General features: G+C 42.3%; 1 protein-coding gene and 1 long non-coding RNA gene across 7 annotated transcripts in view; both read right to left on the reverse strand.

The window, feature by feature from the left end:
* The window catches only part of LOC130252872 (uncharacterized), a 33,817-nt gene extending 30,877 nt beyond the window's left edge, over positions 1-2,940 (reverse strand). For all 6 annotated transcript variants that reach the window (XR_008840454.1, XR_008840456.1, XR_008840453.1 and 3 more), the window contains exon 1: positions 1,431-2,940. This is a non-coding gene — a long non-coding RNA (uncharacterized LOC130252872). The remainder of the gene's footprint in view (positions 1-1,430) is intronic.
* Positions 2,941-3,089: 149 nt separating this feature from the next.
* Positions 3,090-21,461, reverse strand: part of ARSJ (arylsulfatase family member J) — a 34,878-nt gene continuing 16,506 nt past the window's right edge. Inside the window, exon 2 of the mRNA XM_056490659.1 lies at positions 3,090-6,386. Within this exon, the coding sequence (XP_056346634.1) occupies positions 4,985-6,386 (1,402 nt within the window). The 3' untranslated portion in view covers positions 3,090-4,984. The remainder of the gene's footprint in view (positions 6,387-21,461) is intronic.

Here is a 21,461-nt window from a genome sequence, read left to right on the forward strand (position 1 = left end):
GAACCAATTACTGTAAAAAAGTATGCTTACTGTAAAAAAGTATGCTGTGAGAGAAAGACACCAGTATGTTGCCCAAATGTAAGACATCACTAGTTATGCACTTCAAGTTTTGCCAATATTCAGAGTTTTGAAGGTTGTATTTCTTTAGAGGAAAATTAGATTATGATATATGAAGCATTTCTTTAATGGCATACACTACACTGTCCCAAAATGCTCCTTTTAAGCAATCTGCAATTTCTTCATTCAAAGTCTGACAGCAGTCCCAGCTTGGTACTCTTCATCTTCCCACAGGGCTATCCTTCCTCTCCACAGGGCATTCCCTCCATTCCAGCCATTTTACAAACCACAAATGCAGCTTGGTTATCTAAAGTCTCTTGCTTTGGATTTTGGGAAATCCATACAGATATTCTGACACCAATGATGTCCATTTCCAAACTGTGCCCTGCACACTGCTGATGTAGAACCATTCCTACACTCAGAGTAAGGCCTTGACTTTCTCCTGCTGTTCCATGCTGGCTCAGCTTAACTAGCAGAAGCAAGCTGCATTAATCAGGAATAAATACACCTTTGCCAAGTAATGCTCAAAAGTGATCTTTTGAAGCAAATCTAGGAAATGACAACAAATGTCATGGCCTGGGCTGATTTCAGGTGATTAAATACTTGACTTTTACTCAGACACTGATGTTTACAAGGAATTATAAAAAAGTATTTTTCAGGCTACACTGGCATGACATTTCAGGACCCTGCTCTCCCCTCATGGAAATTCATAGTAACAGTGTTAATCAGTTCTGCTACTTCAGTCACAAGTTAAACTTCAGTAATCTTGTCCTGATTATACCTGAAAAAATGGAATTTATGAAATAACTTTAAACCATATAATGGATTATACTTTTGTTGCACCATTAATTCAAATTCAGATACTTAATTATATCTTCTTTCATGTGGTTATCTGTATTTGTTATGAGCTTGCTTGGCAAAGACGAAAACAGGAAGCATAATGCAGGAAAAGAGCATTTTTGTATTTTCACATTGGCTTGTCTCTGACACAAACCCTCCACTTCATCAAGACCTTGACTTATGATCTACAGAAAGGAAATCATGTACATTATTATGTATTCCTCTGAACAGAATGGAATGTTGAAGTGGAGCTTGTGTTATTTAACTAGTAAATTAAGTCTTACACCCTTTCTTCCCCATGGGAATACACATTCTCTGCCTGTTCTTGGAAAGGAGAAAATAAAAGATGGAGAATGGCAACAGAAATGTTCCTGCTGTGTCAAGACTACAGTTCATTAAATCAACAGCAAACAGGCCCATTGTAGGTCCCAGTGTCTCTTTCTGAGCTAATGTAATCTTATGGACAAACAGACCTAACATTGGTAGTATAATTAACAGTGCTGGTAGTATGAAGTAAACCTGATTTTACTCACTTTGCCTCAACGTTGCTGATGAATATTCACTGGGTTTAAAGGCAGATGACAAAAGGAACCTGCACTAATCTGGGAGTGTTATGAGCTGAAAACCAACAGGTAAATACTTCTTCCAGTACTTGGGTATAGTGCACATCTACAGTGAGCACAGGAACAGCCCTTTGTTCAGCGATCTCCTTAGATGAAAAGAAAAAAAACCTATAAAACCGCACAGTCATCCCCTCCCATCTCCCAGCACGACCCACAGCGAAAGACTGACAATTCTGGTTTACTCACCATTCCTGGTACTGCTTTCCATTCCTCTTTACCTGTAGCTGTGGAAGAGTGTTTTGTCTCCAAATTTATGTCAAACTAAATAACAATGACACAACAATAATAACAACAATAACGATATTATTGGTAATAAAACTTTGAAAGTCATTGATGATGTTAAAATTATCTTACTGTTAGAAAATTATCTGTGAAGAGCTTTAAAATAAAATGGAGAAAACCTGGAAAATACAGCACTCTTCTGAAGAACAGGCTGGCCCTGTGAAGGTGTGGTTGTCACTAAGACCAGGTCAGAGTCAGTATCCAACCTGCCCTTTCCTTGTGCCCACACAGAGTGTGGAGAAAGCTTGAGACAAATTTAAAAATCATGAGTAAATGTTCCTCACTGGCTGCCCCCTACCCAGCCTTTCTCCAGGTCTCTTTTCCTGTGTTTAGCTATCAAGCCTTCCTTGGGATTGGGCATGTAACATATCTGCAGATGTAAACAAGCTGTGAAATCCTGCTGGGACAGTGTACGAGCTACTGAGAGCTCAGCACACAGAGAGTGGGGTTTGAGAGCTGAGCGGCACCCCCATGAACCGTAGACTGCTGTGCCACTGCAGTGAGAAAACAAGTGGTGTGTGAGAGCAGAGAGGGTATTTTCACATCAGGAGCATTCCAGCAAAAAATTCAGGAATGAAGGTAATTGTGACTATTTTCTTCCCCACTCTAAAGCAAATTTTTGCCCTCTACTAGATCAAACTATCAAATTCATTGGAAACGCACTCCCGCTGTGTACTCTATGAGCACTTACTCTTGTGGCACATTTATTTAACACACTGAGAACTGATCCACTGCTCTGCCTTGCACTGGTTTCACCTGTTCACCTTGACTTTCAAGGACTTCCATTCTGCCTGAGAGAGAACAGATATAAATAAATGTAGAATAAAATGTTGTCAGAGAATAATGTTCTCTGGCTGCTTTGGTCCAATGAAAGCCAAAGCCACCATAAAACTTTCAGGGAAAAGGGCAATAATTAATTCTACAAGATAACTCTCTATCACACTGCCTTGCTGCTATTATGATAAAATAAATTAAAATATCTTAGTCTCTCTGTATATAGTTTAACTTATACATCTAATTTTTGCCTTTTGAAAATTACCTTGGAAAATTAAATGTATCTTCTCACAGATATGAATTCTATAGATCACATTTTGGAGTACAATATCTCAATGTGTTATTCTCATTTCTTTTAAGGATACCAATGGCACATTTTTTTAAAAAGTGAGAATTTAGAGAACATCCAAGTTCCTGATTACTCACTGAATTGTGTGGATGTGAAGAAAAGCTAGACAGATTTCTAAGGAATTAATTAGTCATCTTAAGGACCCCACAGCATGAAAAATAACAGTGACAATATTAAACACTTATGCAGATACACACCATCCTTTAATTATTATTATTCATATGCACTTTTCCAAGTCCACTTCTGTGTTCTTCCAGTATATTCATTACAGAAACTCTAAGAGCTGCCTGACTAGTTTCTGTGCTTTGTTAATGGCAGCTTTCTTCTGCCTGACAGCTTTAAGCATGCAATTTGCTGGGCTCTGGCAGTATGTACCTGAAGTTAGCTGCCTTTTGAAAAAGTCAGGGGTTGCTGGAGTGCTGGACAGTTGTATTTCATTCGGATTTCTGCGTGCACTGATTTTAGGAATACTCAATTTTTTAACCATAATCCATTTATATTAATATAATTTCTGAGTTAAGTGACACACTGCTGAAAAGCAGGCTTATCTGAAATTCTACCAAAATTCATTATAGTCATTCAACAATTGAATCATCAATTTTACTTAACATAATTCATCTTGAAGCTTATATGTGTGTGTGCATTTTATCAATTACCACAGATCACCACGAATGTGCAGCCAGTCCCTGCATCCATCATCCATGCAGACACCTTGGAAAAGGGCAAACTTTGAAGCATGTCTCAAATGATATACGCACTGGGAGAAGAAATTCTTTTTCAGAAGAAAAATGTCATAAAACACCCCTGCACCAAAAATAATAGTAATGAAACAGCTTACTTGAGTTTGTTTAAAACAAACTAGACCAGAATTGCTATCTTGGATGCAAAAAAGAGGCAGACTGCTTTTATGAACGCCATAAAAATAAACTATTTTAATAGGTACATAAATAAAAGGTTTAAAGTAGAATTTTCCCCCCGAACATGAAGATGGCCTAGCTTCTGTACAGAAACTGAACAATATTCATGGGACTCCTAAATTAAATAAACCCTTTGTTACATTCAAAACCACTGAAGGCAAATATATAATGCAGTGACGCACCTGAATTGCTCTCCTTCCTCATCCTAGCAGTGTATACAGTATTTCCTTGGTTTACAGTACTCTGTGGATATGAATCTGTTAAATAAACTCTGAATGACAGGGTGGAAATAAAATTTTAAAAGTCAACGTTAAAAGAACCCAGAAAATCCTGGCACCCACAGGGGTACCTTGCACCAGTGAGGAAGTTTTAATGGAAGAGAAATAAGGATTGTGCTGTAAAATAAATTATATCTTTTACATACTGTTGTATAGTTACCTTAGAGTGTTTAAATACTACATTCACTTTGGCGATTTGGTGTTTTTGTCTATGCCTATAATAAATTACACGTGGGGTGTGCTCATTGATCATGTGTTTTACTGCAAATGGGGGGAGCTCAGCACATCTAGGAAATGTTAAAAATATTTCAGATTTATTTAAGATGGGCAAAATCTAATTTAAAGCAGCTTTCTTCCTATCATGCCCCCCTCCCCAGCACCTCTACAAAGCTCCCCGATGGCTTCAGTTTTTGCTGTGTTGTATCAAAACATGTCATAGGTTGATGACTAACACTTACTGACACACAGAGGTTCTCGTGTTGTTTCTCCTTTCTCCCTCTGAACCATCTGTCAGTTTGAGAACATCTGCCATTAACATCTCCATGCTCTCCAAAGATTCCAGCTCACTAGGCAAGGAACCACCATTTGTCCATCAAAGCTAAGTTTCCTGAAACAAGATGCTATCGCTGCTGTTATCTGGAATGTGTCTGGTGATGGGTGAGGACCACTCATCCTGTGGAGGAGAAAGTGTCACATGGTCACTCAGAGTGCTAAGGTATCTTGTGCTGGTGAAATCAGAGACAAATATTAAAAGATGACAACTTTCATCCATAGTGCAGAACTGGCATTTCTAGTCTATTCCATCAGAAGTTCAAGAAGTGGGGCCAGGCTGGCTCGGGTCTGGCCAAGGAGCCTGCCTACAGTTTACCCACCAGCAAGACGTGACCGGCAGTGAAACGACTGCCCCTTTTTCCGATTTGCTTTCTTCTTGTTCTTGCTCTTCTTCTGCTTATTGGCACCTTTGCTCTTATCTGATTTCTTTTTCTTGTCGTCCTCCTTAAACCAGGGCCCCCAGACTCCCCCGTTGAGCTTGGGGTTACTGCGAGGGTCCTTGGGCGGGTAGCGGACGGGCACGGCGGTCTTGTTGAACTGCGAGAGCCTCCGCAGCAGCTGCTTCACCACGTCTGGGTGCCTGGCAGACAGGTCCACGCGCTCGTAGGGGTCGGCCGTGATGTTGAAGAGCCACACGGTTTTGCCGGCCGACCAGGAGACGCGCTCGTTGTGCCAGCGGTTGGGCCCCGTGTTGCTGAAGGCCTGCGGGGGCACCCAGTCGCTGTAGCCCGGGTTTCCCGTCAGCAGCTTCCAGTGATTCACCCTGATGGCAGACTGGATGGCAGTGTTCCAGATCCCATAGCCGGCGGCCCAGGAGCCGTTCTTGGCTTTGGTGTAGATGGGGTCGATGTTGTGCAGGATGTCCACGCGCGGGGAACGCCTGCCCTCGCTGATGGTCTCCCACACGTCGTAGCCGTCCAGCTGGATGTCTTCATCGATCTGCCCCTCCGCCAGCGTGATCAGCGTGGGGAACCAGTCTGTGATGTGCACCAGCTCCTTGCACACAGACCCTTTGTTTTTCAGGAGCGGGCTGTGCACAAACCCGACGGCACGGATACCTCCTTCCCAATAGGTGCCTTTGCTTCCTCGGAGGGGCCAGTTACTGCCTCCGGCCATCGGCTGCCCACCGTTGTCAGAAGAATAAATGATAACGCTGTTCTCGTAGTAGCCATACTTCCTTAGAGCGAGGGTCACGTTGTGGATGGCCTCATCCAAGCAGGCCAGCATGGCTGCGTACCGCCGCCTGTTGATGTTGTTTATCGAGCGGTAATGTTCAAAATACCTGCCCGGTGCCTGAAGGGGCGAATGGACAGCTTGGTAGGCAATATACAGGAATATGGGTTTCCTGGGGTTATGAGAAGCCAGGATGTGCTGCACTTTCTGCGTGTACATCTGCGTGGAGTAGATGCCGTTGTCGTGGTCCCAGGCGGCGTTGTCGTTCTCGTACAGGTCGTAGCCGCAGATGCCGGGGCTGTCGCACTTGAAGTGCGTGTAGTAGTCGCCGCTGCCCAGGAGCGAGCCGAAGAAGGAGTCGAAGCCCCTCTGCGTGGGCATGCACTCCCTGCGGTAGAAGCCCAGGTGCCACTTGCCCACCATGTGTGTGGAGTACCCGACCTCCTTGAGCTTCTGAGGTAGCGTGACGTTATCCAGAGGTAAGCAGTTGGGCTGCGTCGGCCGGATGATGGAGTGCTGCAGGCCCGTGTGGATCTGGTACCTGGAGGTGGGAGGAGACAAGCATCAGGCTGGTGGAGGAAATGCTCAGGTGTATGGACACCTTAATCCTAACAGAAAAGGTCCCTATGCATGCCACAGCCTTCTCTGCAAATATTTCAGAGTGCCTGTGTGTGCTGTTTTTAAAAACCAGCTCGGTCACACTATCAAACCTGTCCTCGCCTCACTGTGGGATGAAACCTTTCCCTCCATGACCTGAGCTACTCAAAATACCTACATACACAGGAGCACAGGCACTTTGAGGCACCCTTGCTTCCTCCACATGTCTCTATTTAACAATGACTATAGAAAATTATGTGGATAAATACAATTTTTACAGTGCCTCGTAATTCGCTAGCAGTGAACGTATCTACAGCATATAAAAATGCTGGGCTTTGAGCGTGTAAGAGCAGTATGTTTAAAGGATGGGATAATAAATTCTGCAGTGCACTGCAGGCTATGTGTAAAGAATACATATGGCCTCCATATGATGGGAAGATTAATCCAGCACAGGCAGCAGTAAGAATCAAAAATCAAGGGCAAATATATTTATATCAGTCTGACACTAAAAAAGAGAATGATAGTAGACCAAAGACAACTTCTCTCTGGCTGTGAGAATAGGTTCAACTCTCAGCCATGCAGAGAACAGCCAGGTCCACCAATACTGCACATATCCCCCCAAACCAGTTCTTATTAATTTGTGGTAGCGGGAGCTGGGGCTTCTTGACACATTCTGCTGGTGTTGCCAATCTGATTGGCCTCCAGAGCTATCTAGAAAATTAAAACCATTAGGCTCTGCCTGTCCATAAATAACTTAAAGCCTGCTTTCATGAGGGCTTCCTGGCCAAGATCTTCCAAGGCGCCATAGCTGTCTTTAATGGCTGGCAATGAGTGTGGATTGTGTAACTCCCATCTCATTCTGGAGCTAATTTCCACGGAACCAGAAGCTCTGCTCTCACTGACTGCCTGCAGAAGCTCTGGGTGTTGTGCTGCTCTGGGCCCAGCATGCTGCAGAGCTGCTGCTGTGCTCTGCCCCCCGGCCCCTCTGCACAGCATTGTCTCTGGGACCGGGCTGGGCACATGGAGCCCTGCCACCAATTGTCCCCAAACTCACAGGCTGCTGCTGACAATGCAGGAGATGCTGCAGGAGAGAGTTAAAACACATCCTGAAAATGATGTGTTTCTGGGATCTACACTTCACTTCTGTAGAAGAAATGTCACACATACACAAGTCCCACATCCTTCCCATGGCTCAGCTGCAATATTCTCCTCTTAAAACAGGCAAACTACAACCAGGAAAGCCATGCAGCGCTCCATGCTTAAGCTCATTCCATCTTTGGGACTCCTTAGGGAACTATGTCCACAAGGCATTTCATTTCCTTCCTCTTCTCCTTCCTCCATCTTATTAAATCCTTTCAGTAAATTCCCATTTTTTGATCCAACTGAAACAGTCCTTGTCCCCACTCAGCTATTTTGGCTAATAGTTTCTGCTTTCTTAACTCTGACAGCCTCCTTGATCACAAGGTCACCCCCCAGTCTCAGCTGGGCAGTTTCTCTGTAATAAGCAAATTTTGCTGGAAGGCAGGATTTTCTCTCAAGGGACCCTGTTCTGATCAGGATCCTTCTACCACCCTTCTCCTCTGAAAACTGAGGAACTGGGCCTGAGGGGAACAGGCCACAGGATCTGAAAAACACTGCAAACCAATTTGCCTATTGCAGGCAATGCCTACACAGAAAGCATGATAGTCACACAATGTTAATGCCCATCAAGAATTCCTAAAACACCAGGCAGACTCCTTGGCGAGGGCTTTTAAACTAGAGATCCAAGCATGAAATTCCTACACTGTTGATCTAACAAATTTTGAACCAAAAACCAGGAAGAATTAGCCTCAGTCATACAGGCAGTCAGCACTGCATCTTGTTCCAGCAGTGCCCTCAGGAAGTTATTCACTATGCTGGTAACAATGCACACATAACATGCATCCATCTCTATATGCACATATATTCCCTGCTGCTGCCTCTTTGCAGGAGACTTTGGTGTGTTTCCCAGATGTCTGTGTGTCTGTGTGCTATTTTTGGCATGGCTGTGCTTCAGAATGTACCTATAGGCACACAGACAAAGAGACACATTTTTACACTCATATGTGTGAAAAAGAAATCTGCAAACTAATACATTTTAAGTCAAAATATTTCAAGTGTAGAAATGCTTCAAAGAAATATCAACCTCTGATTATTAGAAGACTGTTCACTATGACAAAAATGGTCAGGATTTGTTCACTTTCCTGCACCACATGCCTTTCTAATTGATCCATTATGTGCCAACATTACTGTCTCAGTGAAAGTATTTCATTTTCAAAGGACTTGCAGGGCACTCATAGAAAAACAAAGTAGTCTGAGCAAAAAGCAGTGATGATATGGAAGCAAATGGCATTAATAGCAACAGGAAAAGTGTCTCAAAACAACTGTTTTGAAACTGTTTCTAGACTGTGCCAGAGGAAAAAAAAACCTGAACCAGGCAAAACATAAAGGGATTAAGAGCCAGATGCTGATTTTGGGGGTGTTCTATAGCAGATAAAGTCACGAGCTCACCAACTGCCATGAAATGTCTGTGAGATACATCTTATGGATTTCATGGCTTCCATTTTTTAGAATAAATTGGTTGAATTTAATCCCAAATGCAGAAAGCAAGTTAGGACTGTGAATAGTATGGAATTCATTATTAGAATTTCAGCAGTGGTAACCAGTCAAATCTAAGCAAATGCTGACAGGCCACAGAATCTAATTTCATCATTTTTTGGACTTTGGCCTTCATGGGCATTATTTACATGTAGGCCATTAACTGCTGAGAGATAAAGAGTAGGGGTTCAAGACTTGGGAATACTTTATCTGCATGTGCTATGCTCTCCTTCTCCCTACTCCTCTGACATTCTGGATCATAGGTGTCTCCTTTAGAGTACCTGAAATTTGCAATTTGCAAAACAAGGAACTAAGTAAAATTCGTGCAAAATGTTCAGCTAATAAGATACATATTGAAAATTAATTTCTCCTCACCATAGAGGGATGGCTCTTTGTGCATTTTCTATTATTGTTTTTGTTTCCCTGGTGTGTTGTTCAGATGTTCACAGTAAACCCACTGTGATAAGTGCTGCAGCCAAGGCAGATGCTCGGTGCTGGCTCACTGACACACTGAGCTGTTTTCTTGTTTGTAGAGGGAACTTTAAAGCAATGGCCTCCCTCTGGGATCATCCTGATGATTCACAGCCCTTTGCTTCTTGGATGCTCGGAGAAATATTTCAGAGGGTTCTTAAAATAAATAAATAAGCAAATAAATCCTCCCTGAGTGTGAGCTCATGACACTCCTTTCCAACATGAGTTCCTTTCCTGTTTTAATTTAGACTCAAAGCTCAGGCAGTGGCTTTCACAGCACTCCTACCTCCAGTGTCAAGGTGCAACGACCATTAAGTTGCTGAAGGTCAAATGTACATGGAAGAGCCGGAGTGTTATGGACATGAATCACCACAGGCACACTGAAGTCAGTGAGACCTGAGCTTGAGGAATGTGTTAACATTGGGAGGCTTCACTTTCCCCTTCTGATGCCCTCAGTAGTGCTGAATTAGTTTCCAGTTCTCATCTGCAGAGCAGGAGATCAGTGAGAGAATCTTTGCACACTTTCACTGCTATTCCCCTGCAGCAGAGAGCAGGACTGAGGGTCTGTGGAGGGAAAGAGATTCTCTGGCACGCCTCACATCCCCTACACAGCCTCACACATATGTTGGCCAAACCAGCTTTCCTGAAAAAAAATCTTTCCCTGGGGAGTTTTCTATTGAGTGTTTCCCCCTTAACTTCAGGGTGGGTTCTGCACTGAGGAAGAAGCTGGGATGTTTCTAATTTTGTAATGTGCATGTACAACACTATTGATTTCAAGCTCTCACAATTTTCAAATACTGAATTAATTGTCTTCAAACTGAGATTCTTTTAAGGCTCACTGAAGATTAACAAAGAAGCTCAGTTGGAAGTTTCCAACTTCAGGAACTTTTGCTAGCATAGTTCTAGTTAGTACATGTGGAAAATGTATTTTTATTATGCTTGCATAGCTCATATGTTGAAAAAAAATCTATTTTAAAAACAATAAACTCTAGTCTGGTTACTAAAGAACAGTCTTTGATATCTTACCTGAACCTATCTGTAAAACACAACAGTTAAAAGAGAGGAATTCCAGGCGAGTAAAAAATAGAGAAATATGTGATTTTGGGGGCTCTCAGTCCTCAGAGGTCCAAGTTACTGGGGGAAAAAACCCCAACAACCCAACATTCCATTCAGCAGGACCAATCACCAGTGAGAGAAACCAGATACAACAAAGACATTTTTATAGTGCACTGAGGCTTCTGCATGGAGCCCACAAGCCCTACATGTTTGAAAAAGGTGCTGCTTTGGGCAGGGATGTTCACTCTGAGTCATCTCAAAGACGTTTTCAGCTCTGTAAGGTGCTTGTCTGGAAACAGAAGCTGTTCAGGAGCCCTTCTGCTGTCAGTCTTCCACCCCGGCTGCTGAAGAGCAGGGCAGGAAGATCCTGATCATGGGCATGTTGGATATGGACCAGCGTGCAAAAAAAAATCACACAAAATGACTCTGCAGCAGAAATATCTGTTATAAGATAAGAACTAAATGTTTCATGCTGCATATGCTGAGGTTTTCAAAACTAAACTGAGCGTGAAGCTGGAAAAGGGGTGTGTTGAACCAGGAGACGCTGGGGCAGAGGTAGAGCTGAGCTGATTTAAATGGGATGTAAATAAAGCCATCACAGCCTGACATGAATTGCTGCCATGCCATCAGCAAGTCCTGGTCCCTTCAGACTGATGACATCAAAGCCAAAGTGCACAGCCACCGTGCTTCTCTCTCATTGCTATTAAGTCAATTTGGAGCCAATAAGCAAAATGTTTTCTAAATGTTCATGTCCTTCTGATTTCCAAGCTTTTCCTAATGTGGAGACTGATGACAAGTCTTGACTTTGCTGACTTCCAACTGCCAAGCTCCCATGAGAGCCAAAGCACCTTGGCACTCCTTAGGGCAGCACGTTCGGTATCTGCTCTGGACAAGACCAGGTTAAGCTAAGTCCCATCTCTCTGATTTCTTCAGTGTTTACAGTCTATGGCAACTGTGGATAATCCCATGGGAAACACTTCTAAATGTCATCAAGAAAGTTTTCATGCAACACAGTCTGCTCAGAGCCTATCCCAAGTAGCCCTGAACCTACACTATATAAATGCACATTTCAGCTTTCAAAAATAGCAGAAAACCACAATTTTCTATCATTCATTATCTATCATTTAACTGTTTTTTCTTCTGGCTTATGGCTTTGGGATTTTGGGGGAAGGGGGGTTATGAGTATAAATGGATCAGGAAGAAAATACATTTAAAAACTAAATGCAAACTCCAAACCTTCACAGGCTTTCACTGTGTCAGCCCACACAAATCAAACCTGAAGTGTTCACTCAGACATACACACACATTCATTTCATCCTCAGCTGTATTCCTTGAATTTTTATGTGCTTATAAATCAGACCAGAAAAAACATCTACTTCTAAACTAAGTGTTTACATAAAAAAGTCTAACTCACATTATTTACTGTTTTATCACTCTGGCAATGCCATTGCGTATATGCCATTTGGAAGATTCTTTATCTTGTCCTTCATTCAAATTTTTCATTGTTGTTTTTAAATCAGCTAAGGTTCTCCCATCAAATTCAGGAAAAGAAAAATAAAGTAGCAATTTCCTTGCAGACTAATAATGTTATCAGTCTTGTTCCCATGACCTTTCTCCAAGGACTTACAGGATTTGAGGTATCCTTATTTCACCAAATGCCATTTGGATTTTGATGCATGAACTCAACCTCAGAATCATTTTGAAATTCTGATCTCACACCAGCCCTGGGATCTGGTAATTTAAATAATGTACTCATACCCCAATATTGTTTGTACTGTGAAAGGGATATTATCACCTGGCACCTAGAAATGCTTAAAAGCTGGGGAACCATGCCACAAAAAGCTGTTCTCCATAGCTCTCTATTCCAACAGTTTTACATCTCCAGGATATGCACCAGATCCTCTCTCTTTTATCTTCCCAACTCCTGCAGATGCAACTGGCACCCCAGGAGCGAGGCAGAGCTCAGTGAACAGCAGGAAAGAAACTGTTGTCTCCAGAGCTGTGAGCCTTAAAGGAAAAAATATCTGGCTGTGGGACCAAGATGGGAGGGAAAGGAACAGAAACCTTCCTCTGCATTTCCTCAGGGCTAATCTCCCTGGTTCCAGAAGCTTGAACTTTAAATCACCCTCCAAATTAAGTTGCAAATAGTATTTTCATACACTGATTCCAAATTTTCTACCAAATATTATTAAACTGGCAGTTTATCCTCTACCAACCTTTCCTGCCACTGAGGCAATTTATCTGCTTCTCTGGGAGGACAGCAAGGATAAGGGAGAATGTGGGAGCTGGCAGCAGCTGAAATGCACATGGGTACGAGCAGCTTTTGTTTTCTTTGCTCCCAGTTTGATGCAGCTGTGGAAACAGAGCACAAGGTTTCCAGCTTTGTCACTGTAACTCATTTAGGAAAAAGGGGGAAAATGTGTGATTGCATAATCGGCGCTCGCGGTTTCATGTCTACATGGGAGTGACATGGAAAGAAAACAATTTGACTAAATGCTTTGCATGCCAACCACAAATCCAGACCTCGCCACCAAATTCTGGGCTCTCAGCAACAGCAGATCCCAGCGGATATGACACCTAATCACCATGTTACAAGGGAGAGAAACCCAAAATGACTCTGTGATTAGTTAGAGATGAATTTGCAGTCCCACTTTGGTCATTTTTGCATAGGAAAGAACAGAAGGAAAGGAGATAAATGGAGCCTGAAAATTGTGTGCAGTACCCTCGGATACCCCCGAAGTGAGGCTGGAGCAGGAGCAGCACGCCGGGACAGGGACACAGCACACTGCAGTTTGTACGGGAGGGGTGCCCTCATTCCAGCCTCTGCTCTCTGCTCTGCTGGGGAGAACAGCACCCCAGAGTGTCCTAATAGCCCAGAACAGTCACTGTTACAGACAGGGCAAACTTCAAAGTGTCTCATTCTGGCTAAAAGAAGACTTCAATTGTTAATAACACAGGAGTTTTTACATGACCAAAAATAAAAACCTGCCATGCACATGTGTGAAATATTTTCCACCTAATTCTGTGACAGTTGAGGAAAGCTGGTTCATCTTTATACAGGAAGAATCTAGTCAATGACTGCACCTAAGGGACAAGAAAGATATTCATTATATGGTTGCCTTTCATAAGAAGACATCTCTCATAAAAATGACATACTTGATGGCAGTCCTTAAGGTAGCAGCCAAATAGTTATTGTCTTATATTACTCTCTAATTAAAGTACTCATTTTGAGCATTTAGTACCATTTCTGAATTAAAACTGTCCTTATCTATTATTCATACATCCAGCACTTAGAGCCTATATCAACCCAAATGCTATAAAATGACCTTGAATTGACAGCAAGGATGACTGAAGGCAAAATGACAAGATGTAACATACAGGTTAACAACTACCACATCACAGGCTTATATGGTATCATTTGAGAGAGTTAACTGCTTTATAATTAAAGAACATTATGACATTGAAAAAAATTAGGACTATATGGTGCTTCAGAGACATCTCAAGTGCTTTAGACACCTTCACAACATCCAAGTTTTGTGACAGCTGTAATCTTTTATTAACCACTCCACAACTACATAAACACACCATTTCTGAGTGTTCCACCATGTTCTGAGTTCCACTGCTTCAGTGAACATAAGTGTGTCATAGGCCATTAGGTTTTTCTTGAATCCTTGGATAAGTCTTACAGACAGTAATTTAAAGTTAAATTATTATTGTGTGTATGATGATCAAGTGGTAACAGCCACACCTCTCTTTAGTATTCATAATATTGCTATTATCCTGCTCTTTGAGATGTCTCAAGCTCAACTGTCTCCAAGATTCTATTACAGGATAAAGAACAGATTCTTCCTGTTTAAATAAAAGTATAATTCCATCAATTTCAATTTAATAGGCTTCTAGGTAAATTTTTGCTCAGAATCATCAAAGTATTAAAATGAGCCTATTAATTAATGCACTAAACTCTATTTTTCCTTGTGGAGGTTCATTGGGAATGCTGATTAATTAAGAAATATTCTTGGATGATTATTTCTGTTTCATCTCAACTTTGTTATTCTATTTGTTCTACTATTGCATTCTATCACGTAACATCATTGTAAAACGTGTACATGGGCATCAAAAGAAAGTGATTATCTTCTCCTTCATCCCCGGTGTGTGGCACAGCAGTCTGACACAGCAGGATACCTGCTCTGGGTCTGTGCAGTTTAATTATGCATTTCAGCCAGTGGCATTTGATGCTGCTGCGTACGAAATGATAAGGTGTGGTTCAGCACTGAGTGTGTCATTCACTCCAACAGCCTAAGTTTAGGTTTATAGGAGGCTCAGTGCCCACCCAGACCCTCATTTGAGGTCTCATTCTTGGCAGCGAGAGCGATGCCCTCTGCTGCTGTCCCTACAGGCACCCTGGGACACATACCACCCACAATTGCTTCCTGCCACTCCACAGTCATTTTCCCAGAAAAGATACAGCCCTGATAACATGAAGAACAGCTTTATCTGGAAAAAAAACACCCAAATTTGACTTCTCAACAATAATGCTGGTTTTCTGGGCTGACATTTACAGGCAACAGCAGTGGCACTGACTCATTAGTGAGAGGAATAACCTTGCCTTGAAAGGCAGGGAGGGAGGGAGGGCTGGGAGCCAAGAGATGCTGTCTTCTGGGTTCTGCAGTGTTCAGCCTGAGCATCCCCACCGACCTCCAGTTCTTTGCTCCTTCTGACACTTTGATATCAGTTCCTGAGTCTATTGTGCTGCTCATACCTTTGAGCAGGGATGGAACAATGCCTGTTGCACAACGCAGCTAAAGCTCAAATGGACTTTTCAATCCTGATAAAAAAGATGGCAGGATGCAAACGAGCCTCACCCTGATGCTAAACCAGTTTGTAACTGGACTTAAAATACAGGGCTTACAGTCACCTGCTTATTTACAATGATTGCCAGCAGCTATGTATGAGTTCTGTGACATATTGCTGGTTGCTGGATTCTCCTTCTATTTCCTGACTCACCTGAGAAATACTGTATTGAAATCCCTGTTTCAGAACTGACCACAACATTCAAGTTCAGTTTTGATCAAGACAAAGGCACTGTGCGTGGTTCCCAAACAAATAATGGATTAAGAAATGAGGTATTGCATTAACCTGGATCGCCCATGACACGTTCCTGACTGACACCACCGGGAAATGGAACATCTTTGTTTACTTGCAGGGGAGATTCCACATGGAAAGGAGCTGCTTTCCCTGCCAGTGTCTGACTGGAGGTAGGTGTGCTGTTGTAGCACAGGCAGAAGAGTGGGGAGCAGTGTTGCTGGGCTGTCAGTCAGTTCTGTGATGATTTTTAACTACCACATCAGAGATAGCACACACTGCATAGCACAGCATTAAAAAGGGAAGCAAAATGTCTATTCAAAGCACCACATGTTGGAGCTGAAAAGGAACAAAGCAACTTCAGCAGGTATCTAACCAGCTCGCTTTTCCACAGCTGGAAAAGACCTCTAGGATGGACTCCAACCAGTGACCTGGCAATGCCAATCCCACAGCTAAACCATGTCCCTAAGTGCCACACCTATGTTTCTTTTAAATCTCTCAGGGGTGGTGATTGAGCTTCAGGTGGTTCTAGGGCTTGACAGTCCTTTGGGTGAGGAAATTTTTCCTACTATCCAACCCAAGCCTTTCCTCAGCACAGCTAGAGGCCCCTCCCTCTTGTCCTGTCACTAATGGTACTTGATGAAGCTCTGTGGTAGTTCACAGGGATTTCTCTGCTCCCTGCCCAAATTAGGCAGGGGCTAGGAGAAATGCAAGGTTGCTCTGCGGAGCAGGAATGTGATGGAATTGGAGAACTCTCCATGTCCCATTTGATGGCTGCAAGACGCTGGCTTGGACACCGTGAAGCTCCCTTGCACTTCCCTGCTGCATTTCTCCCTCTCCCTCAGCCCCCACAGCAGAGAAGGGAACAAACTGGAGACATAATAATACGGGACAGAGGTTAACAGCACATCTGTTTCTAGGCCACTGTGCGACGAATAATGAAGAGATTTGGAAAAATGCTTCTTTATTTCCCTGCTAAATCCGGCTTAGCAAAACAAGTAGTGCTCTCTTGGATGTCACCGCCGCACTCCCTAATCCCTCCTAACTCTCATTCACACTGCTCCTCACTCATCTCGCTTTGCTGCTTGCGTGGAGGCAGTGTTCAAAAGCCTAACAGGAACCAGGGCTGGGGTGCAACATCCCTGGAAATAAAATGGAGCATAAAATAGAGGGCAGAATGGAAACAGGTGCCCTATGGCTGTCGGTCCAACAAAAATTTAGAAAAAGATTCTCTTATGTGTCTAGCAATTATGTATAAAAGCAGACAAAGCATACATAAAATATTTGCTATAAAATGTTAATGTATTAATGAGGCTGTGTCTTATGTAAGATGCTAGTAGGTGATTTTGATCCCAGACAAAATACCACAAAAACGACTCATGTAATGGAGAGAGCTGGATAAGAGTAAGTGAGGTATAAATGGGACACACACAAAGTTTTGGCAGTGTGCATTCAACATATCCAGCAATTCCTAATACACTAATGGAACCTACGTAGAGATAACATCAGCTGCCTTCTGTGGGGCTTTCTCCCCCTGTCTGAAAACATTTATTTGATATTGTCATCACATATCCTGTCAGAAGGGATTTAAGGGCAAACACCTCCCAGAAAATGAAGATCACTCATTAAAAATTAAAAATAAAAGGTATAAATAGTGATTCTCTGAGTAACATTGGTTGCTCAGGAGAAAGGGAATCACATTTAGCATTCATCAGTGTGTGATTCACTAAACAGCTATGGAGCTCTGACTTGAGAAGACACCTTTGTATGGACAGAGCTTCTACACCTGCTTAAATTGCTTGGTGACAGAAGACCTTTCTTGATCTCAACAACTGGCTGCTCTTGAATTGACGTTTAAGCACATTTCCAAAGGAATTTTACAAACTAATCTGTATGTTTTACAGCTAAAGACACAAATAGGGATCCTCAAAAAGGTCCCCAAATCTCCATGAAATCAATAGAAGTTACAGGAACTAATAAAAGACCACTGATTCCCAATCTGCATTATTAAGCTTCCTTTAAAAAAAAAAATCTGGTCCTTCAAGATGAAAAGGACATGCTCTGTTTTCTCAGAGGTGCCAAACTGAAATTATCACCAACACAGAAAAGATCCTACATATTTGGTTTCCAACCCCAGGGTTTCCAGTGGGAGCCAAGCATTAGCTGGAAAAATATAGCAGGAAGATCATAACCCATCCATTCTTCTGAAGCACAGTAACTCTGTGGAAAGTTACTCAATCAGTGGTAAATATTTTGCGGCTTCCAAATCACTGATGTCCTGTCCAGGTTGTGAAATTATGTATTTCAGTGGTTAATAATCCTGGCAATAACATCAAAATGAACAAAATAGTGTAATGCTGAACAAAGCATCATCATTTAGAATATGTTCTTGTTATTTTCAGCATTCTTCTCTGGGTGGGAATAAAAATTCAGAAATTGTGGGGATTGTAAAGGGAAAAGAGGGAAGGAGAAGAAATAAGAATTGGGCATGCTCTGCATCTGTCTTGAGTGGAAAAGTGAAATATTTCTTTCCTCTTCAGGAGCCGGGAAGGTTAAAGGAGAAGCGAATCAGCCGCACAGCAACTCATGACATTGTGCAGCAGTGTCTGTGCTGAGACTGTACCACACCTCAGAGAGGTGACGAGAAGTGACACCACCACAGAGCAGTGTCTGTGCCCAGGGCATGGGAATGTGTCAGGAACACTGCTGGAACCAGCATCGCATCTGCTCAGCTTTGCCTGCAGGAGACTTTGCCATTCCCTGAACAAATCCGTGGGGTGTAGCACCAATGGGTCACGCAGGAGACAAGGAGCCAGAGGAAGCTGTGAGCCCTGCAGGCAGCCTGTCAGCTCACTGGGTGACAACATTCTTATCTCTATTGCCCCACTAGTGACAGCAGTGCATAACTTGGCCCCCCAAACAGAAGAATCAACACCCCTGTACACAGCTGTACAAAGTCAGTGCAGTAAGACGCTGACAAATTCATATATATTGCATATATACGTACATACATATATAGAGAGAGAGCATTGGGCTTGTCCAGGATCACCAAGTTTCTCACAGGACTGGAGCACACTATAAAACACATTTTCAACTTGTCCCACTCATGAACCCCTGCAACTTAACCACATTGCCTTGGTTCTTCACGAGCTCTCCCAGTCGGCTTATTCAATATCCAGCACTTAATGTATTTTGAATTCTGGTAATCTGGCTGCATGGCTGTAAAATTCCTCAACAGTCCATTTCATGCCCAGCTTTTCATGAGCAGTGCTCGACAAACTGCAGGACCGACTACTTTACTATTATTTGTGTTAAAGTCAAGCATCTGCTTCTCAAACCCAGACTTAAGTCTGTGTGTTCAAAATCAAAATGCAGGGGAGGTGATTAAAGAGTCAGCAGCCACAGAATGGGAGAGCAGCAAAAGGTCTGTAAAGCCTCTGCCTGCATTCCTTGGGAGCCAAGAGTCTGGGCTAAATCTGCATACTGGCTCTGACTGGGAAGTTCCTCCTGGGAACACTGGGAAGTGTTTCTCATATAATCTACTGCCTCAAGAGGGAAGCAGTGCTGATGGTCACCAGGGGAAACTGCAGCCACGTCTCCTGGTAAGGATGGTGACTGCTACACCACACTATGGAGAAATGAGGTAAAAGAAAGAATGGAAAGATGAAAAATCTATTAAAACCACATCAGAATCAGAGTGGAATTCTCTGATTCCAACCAGGCTTCCTCTAGTTAGTAAAGTTACCCAAAAGTTTAAATTAAGCCTTCCTTTTTTTTTTTTTTTTTTTTTTATTTTCCTTTAGAATTTTCAGTGCATAATATTTTAGACATAGAGTCAATATAAGATCAGTATTTTAAAATCAAATAGACACTTATCTAAAAATTCAAATAAATTCAAAAATCTGAAAGACAACAGACAAAAACAGTGTAAAGGACACCATGAGCCAGCTAACAGGCAACAAAATTTCCTCTCAGGCTTTTATTGCCTGAAATTTAAGGGTCTCTTTTCTGCTTAGAGGAGTTGTGGTGTTTTGGGTGATTTTCTTTGAAATGTCATTTGAATTTAAACCACTGAGTATATTTTCCATCGTCGCTCTCCTCCTTCCCCCTTTCCCTTGCAATTACATTATTATACTAAATTAAATCAACAAAAAAATCTTGTGGCAAACTAGTTTTCTGCAGCTGGTCACAGTGAGCATAGCTTGGACATGATGCACCCTTCTAGGAACAATAGAATAGCAAAGAAGGGAATTATTTGATTTGAAATGGCAGACATCCTGGGATAGCTGTGGAAAAGCCATGGCTGGACACTTTCTCTGGAAATATGTAAGTTCAGTTCAGTTGTGGGATGGGAGAGGAAGTTCTCTGCTGGCTCTTCATTTTTTTGGTATGTTACATAAGCTCCCTTTCCTCTTTACTTTTATAACAGCACATAAATATTTTATGAACTATGGGCCTTTGAACTGTGTTGCTCTGACCCATTGACTGATTCTCATTTGCCTCTCTGAAATTGCATCTCAAGTGCTTTGAAAAAATGCATCATCCTGGGCTGTCATATAAAACCCAACACAAACCCCACAACAGTAATTCTGTTTGTTGCCAATGCTACAAGTCAACCCCAAGGACAATAAATTTCCACTTAATGTTAATAGTGAGATTGCTGGAGACATTGGCATTCTGATATATTAAAGGCATAAAGTTCAAACAGCTTTTAATTAATTCTTTATATGCTTTTAGTTAGTCACCCCCCAAAAAAAAAAAAAAAAAAAACCTAAGAAAAGGAAAAAGGGAAGAATAGCTCCTCTTTCAGTGTGGAGTAATGTAAATCTTGACTTTCACCAGCAAAATAATGGCTAAGTATGTCTGTGTATCTTACTGCATATCTGAAATTATCTGTAGGTAACTGTGATACCCAGGTTCTCCCAAGGCAATCCCAGGCTAACATCTGGTGCTTCACAAAGGGCACAAGACTTCCTAGTATTATGGAGAAATAAATATCTAATGTGAGGCATTTAACACAGCCCATGGAACTATTCCAGTCCAACACTAGTAAATAGCTCTGCACTGACTAAATTTTCTAGAATCCTTCAAACTGTTCCAGTTCAGGAAAAGTGCCTTTGTTTGTTTGTTTTTTCTCTCCCCTCCCTTCCTTCCATCTGTCTTCATTCTCATTCCTACGGGAAGAAGGACGAAACCCCATGCTTGAAAATTCAGCCAATTGCAGTTCTAGGATCTAAGCTGGAAGGCTTGGTTTGACAAGGAAATACCTCCATTTCTTCTGAGATTACCTGTATTCCCTGTACAGGGTCTGAAATTGCTGTTCCAACTCTTTCTCAGTTGGACTCAAATTAAGATCCTAGCTTCACCATGATTTAGAGCACTTGCTTGTGAACAAACCTCATTTTTATTTCATTTGCTCCGGAAAAATCTCTCATCAGTATTCCTTCTGAGCCTATAAATATCCTTTGCATCAGCCACATCTAAGGATTTTATGTGCTGGAATAAAAGCCTCTCCAGGTCACTGGGGTTTCTTACTGGGCCCATGGTATCACAGAATGATTTGCCTTGGAGGGGCCTTAAAGTTTATCCACTTCCAAGTCCTCTGCCATGGGCAGGGAACCTTTCACTAGAGCAGGTTGCTCCAAGACCATCCAAGCCCTATTATCATCTATATTACAGGTAATAATACAGCTACTGCTGCAGATATTCTGCTGGCAAGAAACACAATATTGGAGCCAAGAAAATAAAAGGCTTTGTATGGTGCCCATGCATCCTAGCTGAAAAGAACAATTTT

This window comes from Oenanthe melanoleuca, chromosome 4 (assembly GCF_029582105.1).
Source record: "Oenanthe melanoleuca isolate GR-GAL-2019-014 chromosome 4, OMel1.0, whole genome shotgun sequence".
NCBI classification, from domain to species: Eukaryota; Metazoa; Chordata; class Aves; order Passeriformes; family Muscicapidae; genus Oenanthe; species Oenanthe melanoleuca.